General features: G+C 44.1%; 1 protein-coding gene and 1 long non-coding RNA gene across 3 annotated transcripts in view; both read left to right on the plus strand.

The window, feature by feature from the left end:
- Nucleotides 1-2,068: 2,068 nt before the first annotated feature.
- Nucleotides 2,069-2,908, plus strand: LOC108938751 (uncharacterized). Its single transcript, XR_001966457.1, has 3 exons — nucleotides 2,069-2,118; nucleotides 2,243-2,373; nucleotides 2,869-2,908. It is a non-coding gene; the product is annotated as an uncharacterized LOC108938751 (long non-coding RNA).
- Nucleotides 2,909-6,465: 3,557 nt separating this feature from the next.
- The window catches only part of LOC108938780 (serine/threonine-protein phosphatase 2B catalytic subunit alpha isoform-like), a 69,557-nt gene continuing 53,218 nt past the window's right edge, over nucleotides 6,466-22,804 (plus strand). For both annotated transcript variants that reach the window (XM_018759675.2, XM_018759676.2), the window contains exon 1: nucleotides 6,466-6,779. In XM_018759675.2, coding sequence (XP_018615191.1) covers nucleotides 6,719-6,779 — 61 coding nt within the window. In that variant the 5' untranslated portion in view covers nucleotides 6,466-6,718. The remainder of the gene's footprint in view (nucleotides 6,780-22,804) is intronic.

Raw genomic sequence — 22,804 nt, forward strand, 5'->3', positions numbered from 1 at the left:
AAAGGGCTGGGATGTTGGCACGTAACATTGGAATGCTGAAGATGTGCTCCATCCACTCTCAAACCTCAGTTGCTGCTCTGAATATACGCAGTTGTAGCCTGATACAGTTTCCTCAGGGAGCTCTATCTATCTATCTATCTATCTATCTATCTATCTATCTATCTATCACAATTCACAATGTTGTTTTGCTAGAAAGGAGCAACACTAAAAAAAATTGTAAGAAACTAATTCAGTGTGATACCCGACAGTCAGAAATGTTGGTATTTCCGACAACAACCATTCACAAGTGCTTTTATGATCTCCAATTACAGTTTCAGCTGGAAGGTAGGCTGAGAGGAACAGCCTTCACTGCACCAGTGATCACTCATTTCTCAAATCAGATGTTCCTCTGTTTCTTCACATTCCCCTCCAGGCAAATATTGAGAAGAACTCAATCGGCAGTTCACATGTAGCTTAAAAACACACTCTCCTCTTCTTCGCATTCATTGTGCCATTAGAAAGGAATAAACATAGTGTGGGTGGATTTTTCCATGTTCCACCGAGAAACATGACAGAAAGGCAGTCAATATGTAATGTAATTTCATTTTTTAATATTGTATTAATTTCTTCATACGTTTAACCTAAGCGATACCCATTTGCACACATATTTTTAATTCAGCAATAAAGGTTTAGTGTCTGTCTCAAGAGTACAACAGCAGGCACCCTGTTAAGACTCCAGGATATACGTAGGTCTGTACTTTTAATTATAGAAGTCACACAAATTTTAATTCACACACACACACACACACATTTTCAGAACCGCTTGTCCCATACAGGGTCACGGGGGAACCGGAGCCTACCCGGCAACACAGGGCGTAAGGCCGGAGGGGGAGGGGACACACCCAGGACGGGACGCCAGTCCGCCGCAAGGCACCCCAAGCGGGATTCGAACCCCAGACCCACTGGAGAGCAGGACTGTGGTCCAACCCACTGCGCCACCGCACCCCCTTGTAATTTTAATTCATCCATAAAATAATATAGTTTAAGCACGTGGGGTAATCTCTCTCATACAGAAATTGAGTACTGGCTCACTTTTCACGATTAGCTTTTATACATGGACAGCGGGTGGCGCAGTAGTTAGAGCTGTAGTTTTGCTCGAAAGGATGCAGATTTGAATCCCACCGAAAAAAATAGAAAGTAGCTCTACTGAAAATACTAAAACAATACATTTACAATCAACTTAATACATGTATGTTTGAGATGAGAACATAATTATATTGCATAAAGTCCAAGTGGAATTCAACAGTCATCAAAAAGTGATATGATCACGCTGCAATAAAATGTTCCAATCTATTTAGACTTCTAACAGACAGTGTTCACTCAACATGATTTTACTACTTGTTCAATTTACTTAATTAAAATTAGTTAATGCAACACAATTCCTTTGGATTTTGACTCAGTTTAATTTCATTGTGTACAATCCATCTGCAGTATGTTTACTTAATCCAGTTGTGTTGGGACTACTGTATGTGATAATATTTGCTGGGTCAGCGTATTGCTGAAACTGAACTGAAAAAGGGACTCTATTAAAAATATATATCTATTTATATTGTATATTGTATTATATATATATATATAGTTATAATTTATTATAGTTTAACATTCTACCACTTTATTACATATATGTGAATGACATGTAATTAATAATAAATATAATTAATAGTGTTATGCAGATGACATATGGATACATGTTTTTTCTGTTTTCTCATGAAAAGGAAGAAACTTCAAGTTTCTTTTCGAGATGATAGAAACAAGACACAAATGTTGGCTTCAGTATGTTCCGAGTCTCAACTGTTTGCGTGTTTCCACTAAGCCTCAGGTTTATCACAGCTTCATTTCTATGGGAAAAAAAAAATAAGATGGACCTCTGTTGAAACGCTGCCTATGTATTTAGCTTGTATTCGAGAAATATCAAGTTTATTCCTCACATACTTTTGTCTTTGCCTTCCGCGAGTTTTTTTTTTTTTTTCCCGTTTGCGCGGGAGCAACTTCAAAGTGAGCGAACGCGCGTGCGCTTTACAAAGCACGACCGTTGGTCTGGAGAGCGACACCTGAGGGGACCTGGTAATTAAACAGAAGGTAAGAATTGCCGTAAAAATCTGATAGTGTTCTGATAATAGCTGTCCACCTAACGTTAAATACAAGAAATTGTGTTTTAAGAAAATCCTACACTTTTTTAAAAAAACATGTCGCCCGTTAACAGATTAGGCCTATAGTTTCGCCGAGTGTCGTGATCGTCGTACCGCGATCGCGATAGTCACGACAGTGGTCGTCGCGGGACTGACTGTAGTTTCCAGGATCATAGCACTCTGATACAGAAAAAAAATATCCCAGGTCAGTGTACAGACAGAACACTTTAATCTGATTTAGAGGAAAGTGTCACATAAATGTAACTATTTACTGCATATTCTTGCCAAACAATTAGTCTTCAATTTTTGTGCTGGCATCCATCTGACTCTGGCTCATGACTGCTTGCTGTTTTTTGTCGTTTGCACTAGTCTACGGTTCTTCAACCCTTTTTCCAAGCAGAACATCTGAAATTATAACCCCCGTTATGTAATGTATGGTTTTGGTGTGCTTCCTTCTTGCTGTTGAGGACTAAACTCATCTTTATTTCATATAAGTTCTAACTTGATTACGTGCCGGCGTGTGTCACCAGAGACTGCTTTTCATGAGATGTCATTTTCCGAGGGGAAAATGTGTTTAATAATTCATGTCTTTGCTCCCAATCCATCTTCATTCATTTTGTTTTTCAGCACGTAGTGTAAACTTATCATCATAGGCTTTGATTAGAGACACGGTCACTGGAAAATACTGTATTTTTTACAGACACTCAGCCTGAAAAAATTCCCATGAGGCCTTGCAGCACAACTGTCAGAAGAACAGAGCTCTAGATGTCTACAAATGCACTGTAGGAAAATGTTTTAAGTGACATTCAGAATATATACAGAAGATGTGTTTGTTACATGAGGATATACACAAAATATATACAGTTTGTGATTTCTGGACAGTTTGTTTCAAGATGTGTGCAGTCTTTGTTTAGTCGTGTCCATAAGCAACTGAAAACAGTTTAAATAGTCTCTGTAATTTCTTGTAAGTTGCAGTTCTGTTAAAGACCGGGCTGGCACCATCAACTGAATTAATGACAGATCATGTCATCATGTCTTCCTGCATAATGACTGTTTAATATACAGCTAATTTTCTGTGGTCAGAAAAAAGGATGTAGCGGGTAATTTCAGTAGCTTTTGAACGTTATTGTGCATATATTCAAAAAATAAATCTGGTTCCAAGAAACTGGAAGCTGTCCCTGTTACAGGGAGTGTAACGTGACAGTGAGGAAGGGCTGAGGGCTGAGATCATGTGTGGGTACTGTGGCGGGTCCCGAATGCAGCTGTGAAGCTCTCACCCCCCAGCTGTGAGCAGCCCTTCATCACTGTGTGGCACGGGTTTGAAAAGTTACAGATTCTCTCATTGCGAAGAGTGCAGAATATACCCAGCAGAACATTCACAGTTTGGGAGCTGGGTCATATCGCAGATCGTTTCCACATAAAATAAGCGGGCAGAAAAAGTAGGGAAATGTCAGTGAAATCGTGTATATATAACCAGGGAGTTAATATATTTTACAGTGATACTATAATTACACTGTAAATGTGTAATAGGCTTCTGCAAAGACATGGCAAAGAAACCATATGTGTGTGTATGGGGTGGGGGGATGTTTTCAAAGAACCAGTTACAAGTTTGTTTAATTTCCATGTCTTTCCTAATATTTCCCAAATGGTACTGTCAATTGTCACAAGTTACTCCAGTTAATAAAAGTCGTAATGTTCTAACTTTTTGCCAGCGGTATTGATCGATTGCAACAGGTGCGGTATCTGGGTGACAGCAGATGAGAAACGACCATGGCCACATGCAAAGACGTGTGATTAGTTCCCTGCTTTTCCTGCCTTCATTCAGCTCACTGCTCCCTTTTGGATGCTCTGATTTCTGAATTAATAATGGTTGTGTGTGGTGTTAGTGGACACTTCCTGTTTTTTTCATTAAAGTCTGAATACCACTTTCCTAGTGTGCTAAGAGACATAGATTTGTTTTAATGTTACTTTGCCTTTGGGGAGATTATATAGCTCTCTGCAATACAAAACAAGTGTGATCTCTCAAATAGACAAGATTTTTCTTCTACAACTCAGGCAGAATTTTGAGTGATCTGGCATACACCTTCTTTCACAACATGTTATTTCACGTGATTCTTGCAGTTATACATGTTCCTGCTGTTCTTATTCCCTTTAGATTCTAATATCAAAATATGCTAAATGACGAGTGAAGACAAATTTGTGTAGAATTTCACAATATTCTGTGACTAATTACGTATTGCATATCAGTTGGTTTGCTTGTTTCTGTACAGCGCTTGCTTCTTGAACATATTGGTCATAATGTATCATTTTATGTCCAAAATGTGTTTAGCTAAAGATGAGAAGTTCCCGTGTGTGAATTTGAACTATGTGTTGAAGTGCCGCTGCTAAAGGGATGCTCTTTTGGGCAGGTTTTCACATCTCTCTTTAAACACATAACAGTGTCAGCGCTAGAGAAAGAATGCTCTGTTTGTTCAGGTTACATGAATCAGCTCCTCGAGCCACAGCTGGAGCCATGATGTAGACCACACTGGGCGGGCCTGACCTGAACCCATGTACAACTGCAGGACCAAACAGGCTCTAACAGAAAGATCAGTAAGTGTCTGGCCTCTTCCAACTGACCTCAAAAATAATACATAGTCATTCTGAACATGTGCTCATTAAGCTGGGAAACCAGCGTTCAAATGAAGTTAACCTTGACCGAGACACTGGTACCTGACCGTGTCTGTGAAGGGAGGTGCCTGTTTGAGTTTTCCATTCATCCCACTCCCCTGGCTTAATTGTTTATTTGTTTAATTTAATAGTTAATGATCTGTGGTATTGTTCTACATGCTTTCCCTTCACGCTGCAGCACTTACATTTTTTTTTTTACTGAACACAATATTGCCACCACGACTCTACCTTAGACAAGCGTTCTATAAAATGGATGGATGGATAGACGGACAATGAATTGGATGGACACTTGTCACTATCAAAATGTATCAAAAGGCCCTTGCTGTAAAAACCATGAAAAGGGTAGCACAATGAGTAACGCTGCTGTCTCACAGTAACTGCGTGGTGCAGGAGGACATGGGTTCGATCTCCGCTCAGTCTGCGTGGAGTTTGCAAGTTCTCCCTGTGTCTCTTTGGGTTTCCTCTCACAGTCCAAAGACACACTGTTCAAGTTCATTCATAGTGTGTGAGTGACAGAGAGAGTTTGTGGGCTGATAACACTACATAGAGTTCATTGGAAGTTGCTTTGGAGAAAAGTGTCTGCTAAATAAATAAATGTAAACCTGTACAGATGTAGTTTGAGGCTCCAAGTCTGTGGTCTCAGCATTGTGTGACCAAGGGTATTCTGCTCAACTTCACTCTGGATTAGACCATTACTTCATTAAAATGATTATTTGGATAATTTGGGCATGAAGTTGGTATTAATTAAAGTGCGTGTCTCTAGTCCAGGGGACTGGAACTGCTGCCTGTGTTCTTCAGTGGTCCAACAAAAAGCACCAAGGACATGTCTCAATATAACAGATAAAGTGTAAGTAGTGTAAGATGCAAGTGTTGACTAATGCAAACGGGGGAGAGGGCAGTGTCAGTGTGTAGTGCCCAAAATGTACTTTCTGTCACGTTATAATTGCAATCCTCTGATATGCAGAATGAAGGATATCGTCATTATACAAAGTTGCAGAGCACGTTTAAATTATTGCTCCAAATGGTATGGGTGAAAAATAGAACAAAGAGGCCTTGTGAAATTATGCTATAACTCAGTACTTTGAGGTTCATGCTCATTAACTGTGCTGAACTCCACAGTCAGAATATGCATTTTCTGACACTTCTACCAGTGGTGGTTCCAGCTGGGTTGTTTTCGTCTCCCTTCTTTCTGCTGTGCTCTGCAGTGGGCCAAAGGGTTGAAATATTTTTTTTTTTTTTTAATTGTGTTAAGTGTGTCGCGTGTCTTGCATTTGGTGCACCACACACACTCACACGCTCCCTCTGCACCCTGGCACCTCTTCCATCCCCTCCCTGAGCAGTGGGATCATGACGAAGCTCAGAGCGAAGGGAAAGCGGACATACCCGACAGAGATTGACAGGTAGTTCGTCCATACGCTGAGCACGGACCATATGCTCAGACTTCAAACGCCGCAGCCATTGGTTCGTTAGCGCTACAGGGACTAATAGTCGAGCGAGGGGCGGGTATTTTCGCGACCAGCAGCGGGGGTTCTCTGGACCAATGAACGGCCGTGTTTTATTTGGGGGCGGATCTAGCGGAACTGAAGGTAGGTTGAGGAGGGCGCAGGGGGCGGAGATTCGGGGAAAGTGATACATTGTACAGCGGAGCAGCGGTGCTGGCTGTGTGGACGAGTGTTGTACTATTGCACTGTTGAGTGGGGTTTCTTTTTTTTTTTTTTTTATTTTTGGGGTTTTTTTTTTTTTTTTTTTGGCGTGTTGGAGGAAGAAGACTGAGGTCGAGGGGTGTCCCGATCGTGGGAGACCAGGGCTGTTTCAGGACAGACTTACTGAGGATCTTCGAACACAACACACTTGACTGACCGAGATCCACCGCGCTGGAGATGTCCGAAAACAAGCCAAATGACGAGCCCAAGTTGTCGACCACGGAGAGGGTGGTGAAATGTGAGTGTGTCCGCCTTCTGCACGGGGGGTTCGGGACTGGTGCGCGCGACAGTCAGAGCGTGCGTGTGAGTGTGTGTCACGTATCAAAAAGTAGGAAGTGCAAGCGAGCCACCACACACCACTTGTTGTGACTCTGCGCTCCCATCGGTCCACGGTCCACCTCCCACCTCATCCTATCCATGATCATGTCCATCATGTGTCTGTCTGTCCGTCCGAGTTGTGACGAGTCCTCCTCCCCGACGTCCTCCTCCTCCTTCCTTGTGAGAACTTTGTTGGTTTGATTGAAAACGCCGTGGCAGAGTCAGTGGGTGTGGGCTCATCACACACGGGGGAGTTGAATGTGTGTGTGTGTGTGTGTGTGTGTGTGTGTGTGTGTGTGTGTGTGTGTGTGTGTGTGTGTGTTTGGGGGCGATGCTTCAGAAAAGTATGTTTGAAGAAGAAGTCGAGAGCCCGTGCATGCAAACAGGTATATTATGTTTGTGTAAGTAAACTGTTAGTGAGTTACTGAACTGTTACTAACAGTGTTAGTCAGAGACTATCCCACTTTCTTTTCTGCCCACCCACTGTATCGCTGCCTTCTCTTCCTCACTTCGCAGCATCCCACCATCTCCAGTGCTTTCCACAGACCTGCTGGTAAGGGATGACACTCATGGGTGCTTATTATTGTGCAGCTCTTAGGGGAACTAGAGCTGTTCGTTTTGCGCTTTCTCCCAGGAAGCCTTAATAACTCAAAAGGTTCAAAACTAGTATGTAGATTCCCAGGCTCATGTCCGTTGTACTCCGAACATAGTACCATGTTGAAATAACCCCCCCAAGCAAGTCAGATTGTAAGAACCTGGCACATTATTACATTAAGGATGCACACAGCCTTCCGCTGCAATATGAATGCCGTGAAAGTGCTTGTAGTACTTTTGAGCGTGACAGTATGTTGAATATTTCAAAAGAAGGTGACGTAATGCACCGCACGGAAAGATGTGAGGACACAGTAGGACTGGTGGGACTGGAACTCTCTGCACTTGTCCACCTCCCTGCTTCTCAGCACTCGTCTCCTGTTTGGCATTTACAAAACAAGAACATTGTGAGGTCAAATAAGAAAAGAGATCTCACAGTCACAGGAAATCATAGAAGACATTCCTCAAAAGGTCAAAGGTCAGCTTTTCTATTAAAAGAAAAAAAATTGTATTGACCTTATATTTGTGGTGAGTGGCATAAATCATATGTATAAATGCCTGGTGTAATCTGCACAAATTTTTTTTTTTTTTAAAAACATTTCACTTGTAAACGGTAACTAAAAACATGTTTTAAAAGTTCTTTTAGTAATTGTTCACATATTGATTTGTTTTCCCTGCTCCTCTTCCTGCATTAATGTCTCTGGCTCTCAAGCTAAATATTAACCGAGATGTGTAAAGAAACAGCTCGGTGAATATCTTGAAGCGTCATAAGTATTACTGTTTGCTGTCTGAATATTTCATTTAAATTATTGTCTTTTCAGCTTCTTTTTGTCATTACTTTGGTGCTTCTGTCAACACGCGCTCTGTGCCTTGCACAGAGAGCATTATTAAACATTTACCGGCAGACCAGCGGTTCAGTAAGTGCAACTGAATATTGTCATTTAAAACTAAATCATTGTCTCTTCAATTGGGCTGTTTTATGCAGCTCCCATAATGCATTGCGTGTTCTGCCCTTGATTTTTTTTTGACATTACTTAGTATGAGAATTTTTGTTTTTTTTTTTGTTTATACATAGTCTGCATTCAGAACCTACTTGCGTACTATCTGTATGCTAATGGAACCCCCCACCACAACCTGGCCACCTCTCCAGTTAAATGTTATACATGTTATCTCATTTTAAATCGGGCCGTTACACATCCAGTCTTGCCGGGAGCTACTGTTGACCAAAGGTGTTGGCATATATTTAAGTTGTTCAGTTAAATGGTGGTGAGGAGGTGGGAGTCACTTTAGTTACACATTGTTCATGACCTCTTCATTTATGTAATTTCTTTAAAATTTGAAATATAGTAGACACACAGTTAGATTCTGCACCTCCAGCGTAGACTTTCTTTATCGGTAGCCCCACACTAGATGCTGCTGCTGCTGCGTTCTGTGTCGTCCTCCTGTATGCGGGTGGGGTGGGCTGGCGTCCAGTCAGCAGTCCCACCCTCAGACGCGATGCAGTGGTTTTGATCGGAGCAAACGGCAGGCCAGCAGCTGCGTGAAAGCTTTTTCTGGTGGGGGACGCCTTTGAGACGTCCGTCACTCACAGCGGAGTGCTGACCGTGTGCTCGGTTGGGGAGTTTCTTCGAGATGCAGTAAAACTGACATGGTGACCTAAAACCACTCTTCAAGGCTGTGACAGGTTCCTCCTCAAAGGTCTGATTTGTTGGCGTTTACAATTTGTAACTTCAGCCTCTTGTGAAGCCCAAGCAGGAAGCTGACTTCTCTAAGGAAGGGGGAAAAAAAAAAACAAATTGCTGTCACATTCTGCCCCAACCCAACACACGCGCCTGCACACACACAAATACACACGCACCATTTGTTCGTCAGTCTTTGTACAGGCCATTTACAAGCTCCATGTAACTAGATGTGTGTGTGATACAGTGCACTGTGGCTGAGCTGTCACACCTGCAGGAGTTGCGGTAGCACTGCATTTGCTTTTTGATTGCGGGGGGCATCTCTGGTTGATTGATTTTTTTTTGCAGAATGGGAATGCTTCAGGACTGATGCAACGTGGGTGCAATTTGGCACCCCGGATCTCCTCACCAAGGCTGGACGAGCAGGATGATAATGACCCCGGTGTTGCTGTGTCGCTACGAGTCGAAAGTGCTGCAGTGCAGTTTAATTTCCAGTTCACCCAGTGTTGGTGTGGCAACGAACGGTCCTCTCTTTTGAGGACTTGGTCATCTGTCACTAGCACCTGATGAGCACAGTGTTTGAAGCCTGGTTTAATGTGAAAACCTTTGGGACTGTTGTGCAAACCTCCCATGCCGGCTCGTCCGATCTATGAACATGTCGATCTTGCTGCCAGGTCGGAGCGCATTATCACTCTGGCTTCTGCTCTGTTGTAGCGGACATGGTGCCACGGTTTACTCGTCGTTCCGGGTTCACTGAATCCAGCTGCTGGTTCTTGACCTCCAGAGGTCCCCATGAGAGAGCTGGTTTTGTTCATGCTCCACGTTTGAAAGCTGCATGCCAGTCAGCCACAAATACGGGTTATGGCCTTTGGAGAGTGCAACGCAGATGAGTCATAGAAGCTATGGCAGTGCCGTTTCGCTGGAAGTGGTTTCCCTGTCTTTTTTGACTCTGAAGAACAAAGCTGTGTTCTCGCTCCCTCCTGCTACATTCTTCACTGACTTGTTGGATGTTCCGGAGCCATGGGCGCTCACTGCGAAGAACGCAGGCCTTCAACAAAGCTCAGTGTCAAGTTAAAGATGTTGTGCATTGTGATGCGCGCTACCACTACCTGATTGATGGCTCTGTTAGCTGGGTTTTCCAGACAAAGCTTTCTGAGTCTCCTTTCAAGTCTGAACTTTTAATGCACCACTGAAGCGTTGAGGATCTTCTGTGAAGAGTCTGTTAATCCCCATTATAGTGAAGAGGCACTGAGGACATATAGAGGAATCTGGGGGCAGTAGGGTGCGCAGTGGTTAAAACTCTTGCCTTGCAGTTGAGAGCCACGGTTTCAAATCCACTCTCCTGCTGTTGCACCCTTAATCGAGGAATTAACCTGAACACAGTAAAAGTAACCCAACTGTATATGGGTAAATAAGTGTACAGACTTCATGCTGTAAGAGACTTTGGAAAGAAGCATCAGAGAAATTAATGAATGTAAATTCACAGTCCATGTTAAACATATAGTGTAGACAACTGAAGCATCTTCTGAGAAGTCTGAGTTTTAAGGTAGGTAGAGCTGTAGGTTGCATGTACAAGATGTGATAAATTAAACTTTTGTTGTGTGAGAAAGAGGTGAGGACCCAGAACAGTGGTGCGGGCTGTGGTATGGTAACCTAGAGACAGTAAAGACATTTGATTGGTTTGCTGTTGAACCTCTGATCAGGAGGTGACCTGTTTCAGTAAAAATCCACCTATATGGGTGGATTCAAGTGGAGGCTGGATGCATTTCATTATACAGGCATCTTCTGAAAAAATGTCAAAAACCCGGGGATGTGTCATTGCTGTTATTATTAACCTTTGTCTTATATTGCTGACTAGGGCAAATGTTGGATAATCAGCCTGGGACCTTCACGTTGCGAGCCAATAGCCCTAACCAGTACGCCACATGCTGCCCCTGTGTTAAAAAGACTGTAGTGAAAAGTGAGAAGCAAGCACTGAATTTCTGTATGTTAAAGATTGCTTGCTTATTATTTTATGGACAAATTGAAATTTGTGTGATTTTTGGTTAAAAATAGACAACTGATTTCCATTCCCGGACAGGCCTGTATAATAAAAAAAGTGTATAACTTGGAAACAGCTGAAGTGAACCTTGATTTTACCCCCAAGCGGTGGCGCTGATTGCGACCAGTCTCTGAAGTGTGCCTTCTGTTGCGAGAGACCCTTTGAGGTTCCCTCCTCTCACCTTTTCTTTATTGCAGATGTGCCGCTGTGCAGCTTTCTTTCAGTAGAAGCCTCTAATAAGCAAGTGTGCATTAAGTGTTAATAACAGTAATAGTAAAAATGTTTGTCATATTAATCACAATCAAAGTAAGAGCTGAGCTGTTCTAAGAGACAATGATTATCAGCCTATCTTGCAGCACCTTCGAAGGAAAGTGGTGCTGTTATTATATTGCTTTTTGAGATCCGGTCATTTTAAATATGCAGAACAATGATGGGATGACATACAGTCTTATTAGCAAAATACAGTTTTAAAAAAAGCTGAACTCCATCCCATTGACTCTTGTGCAGCAAAAATTCTGCAGGTCAGGCCATCGTTTCAGAAACAGATGTAGATGGGTAGATGTATGGACTGGTACATAGGTGGTTGGATGGATTCACAGATAAGTGGAAGGACTGCTGGACAGTTAGGTGGATGAGTGAATGCACTCATAGATAAGGACTTCATGAATCCCAAAGGAAATTGGAGTGGAAATGGAGGCACTCTGTACTGCTGGATTATCAATATCTTGTTTCACATTAAACTTTGTTTTCGCCGCACTGTCTAATGCTGCCAAAGTCTCCCGAGGACAAAACGCAACCCTTTGGTTTTTGTCGCTCAGGACCCCTCGGAATGAAGAGAGGATCAGATGAGGGCCATTTACATTTGGGCCCTGCTGTGTTTAGCGGCACACGTGACATCTCTGTCCGCTGTTGTCCGTGTTTGGTGTTGGTAGCCCTTGTATGTTCTCGCTGTATGTGAGCTGTCAGTCAGCGAGTCATCACAGGATCCACTTGGACTGGGGTGCATTGGAGCAGCATAAACAGTGGTAAGGACAGAGAGCCTTGCTAAATAAACAGTGTGGAGAGGTGGTAACAGAGAGCAGGATTCTGACGCTGTTTGCCTGGCCAGCGGGCACTGTCGCTGCCCTGTCCTCCCTAAAAGTAATCATTTCATACCCCTACACACCCTGTGAACTAAGGAAATACATATACAAACTTATTGGTTTGTATTAACCATGTATGGGTGTAGTGCAGTCCTTGCAGCCATCATCTTATTGTTGAAGGACCTGGGTTTGAATCACACCTCCTGCTGTAGTACCCTTTATCAAGGTACTTGAGTTTATGCAATAAAAATGACCCAGGTGTATGAAAGGGGTAAACCAGTGGAAGTAGCTTTGGAGAAAAGAATCAAATTACTTAATCAATAATAATAATAATCTATTATTTGATGTTTCAATGGAGAATTGGCTTCAAAACATAGTGTTTGTTTGATCGTCCATTTTGATAGTAGTTAATGTCAACAGCTCTTGGACAGTGAGGAGAAGTGGTTCAGATTTAATCTGACAGTCTGTCCCATGTTGGTTCTGGACTCGCTCAGATGGCATCAACACTGTGATCCTAGGATTAATAGCAGACTGTTTTTGCTGCTGCGCAACTGGTTTGTGTATGGGGTCACGGTCGCATCTAAGGCCTCTCTGCTGACAGCCACAAGCATGGCTGTTGATGTTGTGGCTTGTGATGGTATTCATGATAATGACTTGTGATGCAAGTTTTAATATTTGTCGAGGACGCGGGCAAACTGTTCACATACGGTGATTAACGCCTCTGGTTATAATTCCGCCTGGGTTTTCTTACACAGTTCAGGTAAATCACCTCATCTGTCCTGGCCAGCTTGCGTGATGTTGCTCTCTGAATTGGCTGATTGGCTTGCTTCTTAATGAACCACCACCTCCTTCCTACCCTGGGTGGCATGGTGGCACGGTGGCACAGCGAGTAGTGCTGCTGTCTCACAGCGCCTGGGTGGTGTGAGAGAACGTTGGTTCAATCCCCACTCAGTCTGTGTGGAGTTTGCATGTTCTTCCAATGTCTGTGTGAATTTCCTCTGGGTGCTCCAGTTTCCTCCCACAGTCCAAAGAGATGCTGTTCTGCTTCCCCATAGTGTGTGAGTGACACAGAGAGTGTGTTTCACTAACGTATGGATGAGTGACCCATTGTAAGTAGTGTGTCTAGCAGTGTAAGTCACCACGGTGAATAAGGTGTGTGGGCTAGTAACACTACATAGTGTTCGTTGTAAGTTGCTTTGGAGAAAAGCATCTGCTAAGTGGATAAATGTAAATGTAATGTACCCTAATTTGGAAGTGGGGGAGTCGTGCCTTGGTGATGGATCCTAAAAGAAAGACCACTGAAAACTAGTTTTGGGCCTTGAGCTGGTGGTGGAGGCTCCTCAGTAGACACTAGGGGAGAGGGTCTGCTGGAACAGCCAGGAGCTGGAGGGTACAGGCTGATGGATCTCTGAATCTCTGCTTGTCATTTTTAATAGGCTTTCATCACTGGCAGTCAGTGCTCTGAGATATTCCTCTTACGCCACCTGGCCGTGTCGGATGCCCGTTCCGAGCCAGCAGCCGCAAAGGCATATGTTGCTCTTCAGTTGCTGGGTTTAATCAGGTATTTAGTCTTTGTTTTGAGTATGCGGCACTGCAGAGCCTCAGAGCTGAGCAGATTAGTGCACAAGGAGCCTTGTGTGGAGCTCTGCCACCGTGGCGGTTGGCTGCATCGTGTGTCCATCTGCCCAAAATGGGAGGGTGCCCACCAGAACCAAGAGCTGGACCAGCGAGGAACCCTCAGGCTCCAGGGGTTCACAGTTGGACCTTTTCCCTTCATTGCACCATCCAGTTCTTCCTTCTTGTGCTAGACCTTAAAGGCTTCAGCAGCTCTTCTGGAGCTGTGTACTTCATGATTTTACAGTTCACATAGTTGTTTATTGCTGTGCAGACTGAGGTTCTCCAACAAGTGCAGGAAAGCCCAGGCTTTTGTTTCTGTGGTCTTGTTCCCTTCTGAAGGCATTCATTAGCATTGAGAATGTAAAGATGTCTCAAGCTGTATGTCCACCGCTGCAGTGCCCCTCACCCCAGAGGTCATGCTGACCGATGGCTTGTTTGGAGCCCGACGCTGCTTCTAAGTTCACGTGTTGAGAGAAGTGTTGTCTTTTGTCGGAAGCTTGCTGTTTACGGAAGTGACTGAAGAAGACAGTTGGTTTTGCCATCCAAGCCCCTTGCTTGGAAGTCTTTGGTTCAAACTTTGTGTGTCTCATTGTAACCAGTTGCACTGGGGGAGGTACTGGTTTCTGCCCAACAGGGCTGAGAAAGAATGTTCCACACTGACAGACGGTATCATTGCCTCCGGAAAAAAACTCTGATAGAACATTTTCAGAGGTATAACTCTAAAACAAGACATGGGTTTGAGTTGGGCAGTTCACTGCACTGTACCGCCGTGTAACTGAGTAAAATAGTGAACATCTCATATCTTTATGAAGGAAACTGACTTTTCAGTTTCAGTACCAGTAGATAGACCCATCACTTTTCACTCCTGGGTTCGAATCCCACCTCCTGCTGTAGCTCCCTCAATCACAGAGCTTACCCTGAGCTGATGCAGTAAAAAATTACCCTACTGTATAAATGGGTAAATCAGTCTGTGTAGCTTTGTGTACAAATATTATAAATAACGTTATAACGACGAAAAACGTTATATTCGTATTATTGATTCATCTATCATTTTAGAATAAACAACTTCTGTGATATTTTAACTGAAATGACTTCAAGAAGCAACTGTGTTTTATCATAAGTAGTGCTAATAAACTTAGTTCTGTTCAGTAAATCCAGAAGAAAACTCTCTGAAGGGGGAGCTCTTAAAATGACCCGTTGCTACATCTGATGGCTGTGAATGATAGTAACGCAGCTCACACCTTCCCTTGTCTGGTCGAACCCATGACAGATCGCACAGTCTTCTTCCAGAGTATGGCGCGCACAACGCTCGGCGTATGGAATATTCCGGAATCCCTCCTCCTAGGTAACTCCCTGTGGTTTCCGCAGCATGTGGGCCATCTGCCCTGGCACGGGAGCGCAAGAGGTCTTGGTGGGGGTGGGGGGGGGTTCTACTGTAAATGTTGCAGTTTCTGCAAAGCAGTTGGGGTGGAGGGGGGGTTCCACGGTGACTCAGCAGTTTGTGGATTGGACAGTCCCTTTTCCCTGCAGCAGAGGGTGAAGTCATCAGCCCTGCTCCCTGCTGTTTGACCCAACAGTATAATTACAAGCCCCCCCCCATCTGTTTCTTTCATAATGTCCATAGCTAGTCATTCTGGTAATACCTGTAAATTGTAAGTGTAAATTGAGTCAATTTATCAAGTGTAAATTGACTCTGATGACATGTGAAATAAAGTAATAATTTTAATCCTGGAATCATAGGACAGGTGTTAAAGACTTTATTTCTGCTGCAGATTAGTGTTTTTCTGGGTAAGAAGCTTCCCTTGGAGTATGGGCTCTGTAAGTGATTTTACAGCACGAATGTTACAGGTGCAGCCGTATTGCAGAAAGTGACAAGGTATGTTTTCCTGTGGGGTGAGAGCCCTGAGGGTCAGTAGGGGTACAACAGGGTACAGCAGCAGGTCCCTTTTTGAGACTTGGAACAGGCAACATGTAGGCTGCAAGTCAGGGTTCTGAGCCGCACTCTGCGTGCGTGGTTTCATTTACGCTGCCCTAGTTGAGTGTGTTTGCGTAGTTAGGGATGGGACTTGACCAGGGCAAGGTGCGGTCCTAGAGGGCAGGCGGTCTGGACAGCGGCGGTGGTGGCGGTGCCCGTCAGCGATCTGGAATCACATCACAGGGGGACCTCGTAATGAGATTGCCACTGAAATCCCCAGGAGGGCACCTTCAAAAGTGGTTATTTAATAATTCTGCACACAGCCGTGCTTTAATTAAATCCTACCAAGACATTATTTTCCTGCAAGTAATTCGCTGTTAATTACTAATTACTCACATCCAAGGCAAATGCATTCAAAGGGCTGCGTTTATCAAACATTAATATCGTCATTAACGCGGAAATACGTTTGCTTTCAGAAAGCTGCGATTTGAATTTTTTCAATGTACCAACAGTTTGGCAGGATGTTGTTTTTCTTGAAGTCTGTTTGAGGTGTAAATCATTGCGATAAATTCTGGTCTAATTTGTTGTTTTGGACAGCAGGTGGCGTAGTGTTTATGGCTTGTTTTGTTATTGAAGATATTCCTGCTGGAGTCTTGTTGATCAAGGTTCTTGAATTACTTCAGTAAAAAGTACCTAGCTGTATAAATGATCAACTAGCCTAAGTATCTTAGTGAGCAGTACAAACCTCATGTTGTAAGACACCTTGGAGAAGGTGAATACATAATTTCCCATTTTCTTAACTTTCTGGTACAATAAAGTGTTGAGCCAAGTGTTTTGATGTTTTCAACTTTAGATTGCTGTCAGTTCTATACTTTCACACTGGCGAAGACCTGTGATGCCTTGTTTTTCCAAAAATGTGACCCGATTTGTCGCCCGCTGGATAAATTTAAAAAAAAAAAAAAAAAAAAGTGGCACATCAAATGGCACATCAGATGAAGTTTGCAGTCCAGTGTTTACATAACGCTGCTGCTTTCTGCTGTCCTGTGGTCTCGAACCAAAGTCAGTCCTTCGAGGCTTTGGGGACAGACACAGGCTCTCTACTGTCCCCTACAGGCGAATGCACACTCCTTGTGTGCTGCCCCCTACAGGCCTTAGGTGCACCCACTTTAGACTTTAGTCTCCCAAAGTCCGGTTCACGCCCTCAGACACTCTGCATTCGGTTGGACGGTGTGTTTGGGTTGATGACTTCTTAATTCTTTTGAAGCGAGTGCAGCTCCGCGGCGTGTTTTTATTTACCCCTCCGCTGACTTGGCCTAACACTGTTTTCATTATAAAGAGACAGAGAGGTAATTTAAAGGCTTAGATTAAACCCTGCTCGCTGTAGAGGGGTGGGGAGCTGCTGTGGGAGGCCGTGTCAGAGCACGGGAGTCTCCGTTGTGTCGGAGCATTCTTTGAGTCCGGGACGTCCACCGGTCCTGATCAGTGGCTGCGGTCCTCTCTGAATCGAGCGCTTTATTATTAATTCATTTGACGTCTTTTCTCCCCATCCAGTGAAGTGGAACCGCATGTCAGAAAACCCACCTCTGCGCTGTGGTCTTTCTCGCACCTACTGAGGAGTCATTGATCCTCTTCCTGTCATTCCCTTTATTTGTAGAGAAGAAGTTGTTAACGATGACAGAGAAATGGCGACGTTGAGGGGAATCCAGCAGGGTCGCAAACCCCCAGGACTCGCGCATCTGCTGTGTTTGTGCAGAATTAAATTATTTACTGTTCACCGTTTTAGTACTTCAGTGGTGGGTTATTGTTTGAGGGGCCTCCGACTTTTAACATGTTACTTCCCAGTTTCATTTAGTATATAGTAAATGACTGCAGTGATGTCTTTTTTTTTTTTTTTTTTTTACACTCAGCCTTTGTGTAACAGGGTCCCGTACAGCAAAGAATTGCTACAAAATACATACTTTTTTCATACAACACACTTATGCAGTACTGCTGTATTTTTGCCTGTTATACAGTCCTTCTACAATGGGAACTTTTTAAAAAATATAGAACATACACACAAGAGCATTCATGAGCAGCTTGCATCAGACATTTTGAAATGGACACACACATGGTGTTAAAAACCCAAAAAGATTTCCCCCAGTCATGTCAGCTGAGCTGTTTTCCTTAAGTTTATTACCACGGTCACACTTCATATAGCAAAGGCAAGTTTATGCTTGGTACTTGCTGTCATGCTGAAAGTCTCAATCGATCGCAGCCACCTGTTATGATAAATGTAATTAATCACTTGGAATCACTGAAATGGCAGATTCAATACTATTGTTACTGTTTATTCATTTGTCTGACATTTTTCTCTAGGGTGACATACAAGATGAGTTGTGTACATTGAGCCACTTAGTGATTTACTCATTTATACAGCAGGATAATTTTTTACTTTATCATTTAGGGTAAGTACCTTGATCAAGGGTGCTGCAGCAGAAACTGGAACCTCTTACGTTTACCTGTGTTTATTTATGCAGATGCTTTTCTCCAAAGTGACATGCGTCTCATAGAAAATACAATTTGTACATTACATTAGTAGGAAGAGAAACTAAGATGCAGATGCATGATTCTGAAGTACAGTTAGTTTGTTACTTTCCACCATATGAGCCATCATACATGGACATCACACTAGTAGCTGCATAAAACTTTATCGAAACATCAAGACAGAATGTCAGTGATTTGTGTAGTGTAACATTCGCCTGCTTTAAACGGTGGTTTCTGGCAACTTTATTTCTTTGTATTACAAAAGATATTTACATATGGGTATGTCATTGTTTTATTGTATGGATGAGCAGATAATTATAAGTAGCTTAGTGCTGTATGTCTAGAACTTAGACAGAAATGTTATTTAAACACACATTAATGATGATGATGGTGATATTTACATTTATTCATTTAGCAGACTCTTTTCTCCAAAGTGATGTTAGTTTCATAGAAATACAATTTGTGCATTACGTTAAGAGAAGGCGAGACATAGTTGCAGACACGATTCTTAAGTAAACTTAGTTTGTTTCTTTCCACTTTATGCACTGATGTTCATCACATGAATAGATGCATAAAAACATAAAAATAGATGATTCCTGACCACCTTCCTACAATTTTTTATTTTTTAAAAAGGTACACAAACGTTTACGTACAATACAGGAGTAGTGGCTGTGTAAAGGCTTATTGGGGCATGATCATAAGGTTATGGTGCATTAACATTTACATCTTACATGAGCTTGAGAGGTCATGGGTGAAGTGAGTCCAGAAGAGGTGAGTTTTCAGACTCTTCAGCAGTTGTGAACGAGAGGGGAAGGTCATTCCATCACAACAGAGCCAGAACTGAGAACTTCCATGCTTTACCTTTCGTGCGCGAGACCACCAAGCAGGCAAGTAGACGAGTGAAGCGGTCTTGTCTAGTAAATGTCTTGGAGCAGTTCTATTGATGCATTTGCAGACAAAAACCAGGATCTTGAATTTGATCCAGGCAGCTATAGGAAGCCAGTGCAGAGAAACAAGTAGAGGAGATACTTGGGAACCCTTTGGCAAGTCAAACACAACTTGTGCAGCAGCATTCTGTATCAGCTGCAGAGATTTGATGGCAGTAGCAGGAAGGCCACATGAGAGAGCTGTAGTAGTCCAGAGGGGATGTCATGATGGCCTGGACAAGTAGTTGGGCAGAGTCAGTTGTGAGGTAAGGATGGATCCTGCAGATATTATGCAGGATGTATCTGCAGGTCCAGGTTGTGGCTTCAATATGCTGAGAGAAAAATAGACTTGAGTCTGGGAGTGACGATTGACTCTTAGCCGAGGAGGTAGACAAAATGAGTGAGTTGTCCAGTTTGATCGATGGATTGTGACAGGAGGACAGGCCAGCTGGGAGTTGTAGAATCTGTTTTGGAGAGGTTGATTTGGAGGTGGTGATCAGACATCCATGCAGAGATGTCTTGACAGGCAGGCAGCAATGTGTGCAGAAATGTTTGATGCTCCAGGTGGACAGGAGAGGAACAGCTGGGTATCATCAACGTAGCAGTGGTATTTGAATCCATGGGAGGCTATGACCGGGCCAAGGGAGGAGGTGTAGATCGAGAAGAGAAGAGGACCCAGTACCGAGCCCTGCGGGACACTGGTTGAGAAAGTCAGAGGAGAAGAACGAGCGCTCCGCCAGGCCGCTTGATAGGGTCTGTCAAATGGGTAGGACTCAAACCATGTTAGTGCCGTTCCTTTGATCCTAAGCTGACTAAGAGAGGAGAGTAGAATCCTGTGGTTGACAGTGTTGAATGCTGCAGACAGATCGAGGAGCGAGGAAGATGAAGACCGAAGAGGAGGAGGAGGAGGCTCTAGCCGACTGGAGAGCATCAGACACTGGCAGAAGCACCGTTTCAGTCGAGTGACCAACTTTGAAACCAGACTGATAACCAGGAGATGGTTCCAGGTGAAGAAATCAGATAATTGATCACAGGCTGCCCGTTCAAGAGTTTTAGGCAGGAAGGAGAGGAGGGAGACTGGTCTGTAGTTTTGGACCGAATTGGGATCCAGGGAGGGTTTCTTTAACAGAGGTGAAATGAGAGTAGTTTTGATGGCAGTTGGGGAAACAGCCAGAGGAAAGCAAGGAGTTGATGATCTTAGAGATGAAGGTGGAGAGTTGCGGGGAGATGTTCTGTAGGAGTGACGATGGGCTCGGATCAAGCGAGCAGGTGGTAGCTCTGTGTGATATCAGGAGGTCAGAGATTTCAGTTTCGGAGAGCGGCTTGAATTTGTAGAGATTGGTTTCGCAGAGAGGTCCAATGCAAACTGGGCAGGGTGATGCTGAGAAGTTGTCAGTGATTGCCTTGACTTTGTCTCTGAAAAACAAAGCAAAGTCATCAGCAGTGAGAGAAGGAGGAACAACATCAGTAGCTGTTTTTACTATTCCTCTGTCGCTGAGAGCCCTTGACCTTATGGAGAACCCACATATCTGTTCACTATGGCTATGACGGAGGCCCTGTGTCTGCCCTCCCCACACACATATATACACACACTCACACCCCCACCCATGCTGTTTATCTCTCAGGCTCATTGGAAGTCTCTCTCTCTCTGGGCCTCGGCCCCTCGCTCTCAAGAGTCCAACAGTTTCTGGCCTTCGGCTCGGCTTTCAAGACAGGAGGACCGTTCTGGATCAGCATTTGCACCACAAAGGCACGTGGTCAGCGGTTCTGTTCCCTGTTATATACTTGATGTTAGTAATGCACCGCTCCATGCTGACACGTGGGTTTGTCGCGATAAAGCCGCTTTGGGAACAGGATGCATGTCTGAGGAACTGGGTTTCACACGCTCCGCAGTCACGTGTTTCTGGAACTGAGCTTGTGCCCTGGACGTGTGGCTGGACCGTAGAGACGCTGAGTTTTGCCTTCAGCTGGTCGTGGGGAGTTTGCTCATGTGAGCTGTGCATGACAAAACTAGAAACCAGCTCATCTATTTTGGTTCTGCCTAACTAGACATTGATCCAAGCGGACCTTGAAGCGCGGCGCAGTCTCAAGTTGCAGCTAAACGGCTATTTATACAGCGCAGCGAGGAGCTGAGTAATTAGGTGCCACCATTCGCTTGGTGGTTTACAGTTAAATTCTTACATAATATGCGGGGATGCCTCAGACTTTGTTGGCCCTGAAGTATGTTTCTGGGGCCGTCGCTGGGCAGCATCCAGAGTCCCAGGGGCCTTTTGCTGAGTCAGGTCCTCTGCCTTCTGCTTGCAGCCCCTCGGCCAATGCTGTGATCCCCTGCTCCTGGCAGGAGTCGGTTGCAGGTTTCCTGTGTGCAGGGGTCCACGCTGTAGCCTAGTTTTAGGGAGGTATTGGGGGTGGGGGTCGAGAGGCTTGTTTGGACCGGAGTACTGAACTAGTGAACACCCGGTTCCCGCGCCCGGCCACCTGTCTCCCCTAGACCCCCCTGGCTGCCCTCGCTCCTCTCGTCCTGCGTACAGTCTAAGAATGGCATAGCTGACCGAGCCCCCGCGCCAGCGGCCCCTCCTGCCTTCCGGCTCCTTCCGCGAGTGACAAGAACGCCACCTCCTGTTGACTCAGGCTTTGCCAGAAAACACAGTGATGTAGGGGGCTTTGTCTAATTAATCCTTTCCTCCCCAATGACACGGGACTGAGTGCCAGAGCACTGCGGTGGATTTGCAGCCCGGCCGCAGCGTGGGCAGAGTGCGCCCCCCAGGTGGGAGCGATGTGGGCGCAGTGCGGTCAGAGTAGAGCCAGAGGACCGGCACAGCTGTCTCTTTATCCTTTTATTGTTCTCGAATACCAATGTTTGGTCAGAATATCCAACGACAATACTCAACCTGCTGAACAGTAGCATTGGCTCTTACTGTTTGGGTGGCCAACAGCAAGATTGTTTTGTTTGTGATTCTCTTCAAACTGCTTTTTATTTAAAATGGCTTGGAAGTGAAAATCTGAGTGTCTGGCTAGTGCAGCGTAGGAAAAGCAAAACAAAACTGAATTATAAATGAAAGTGAAAATAAAACTGCAGCATAAAAATAATAATACTGTACTGTGTATTATTCAATATTGGTATTATTTCTTCATGAAATTAAATGAAATGCATGTAGTGGAAAAAGTATAACCCTTTTATACCAAATAGAATCTGTGGCTGTTCATACACTCATCGGCCACTTTATTAGGTACACCTCTTCAACTGCTCGTGAACGCAAGTATCTAATCAGCCAATCACATGGCAGCATCTCAATGCATTTAGGCATGTGGACATGGCCAAGACGATCTGCTGAAGTTCAAACTGAGCATCAGAATGGGGAAAAAAGGTGAGTTCAGTGACTTTGAGCGTGGCATGGTTGTTGGTGCCAGACGGGCTGGTCTGAGTATTTCAGAAACTGCTGATCTACTGGGATTTTCACACAACCATCTCTAGGGTTTACAGAGAATGGTCAGAAAAGAGATAATATCCAGTGAGCGGCAGTTCTGTGGGCAAAAATGCATTGTTGATGTCAGAGGAGAATGGCCATAC

The sequence above is a fragment of the Scleropages formosus genome, chromosome 5, assembly GCF_900964775.1.
Source record: "Scleropages formosus chromosome 5, fSclFor1.1, whole genome shotgun sequence".
Classification (NCBI taxonomy): Eukaryota; Metazoa; Chordata; class Actinopteri; order Osteoglossiformes; family Osteoglossidae; genus Scleropages; species Scleropages formosus.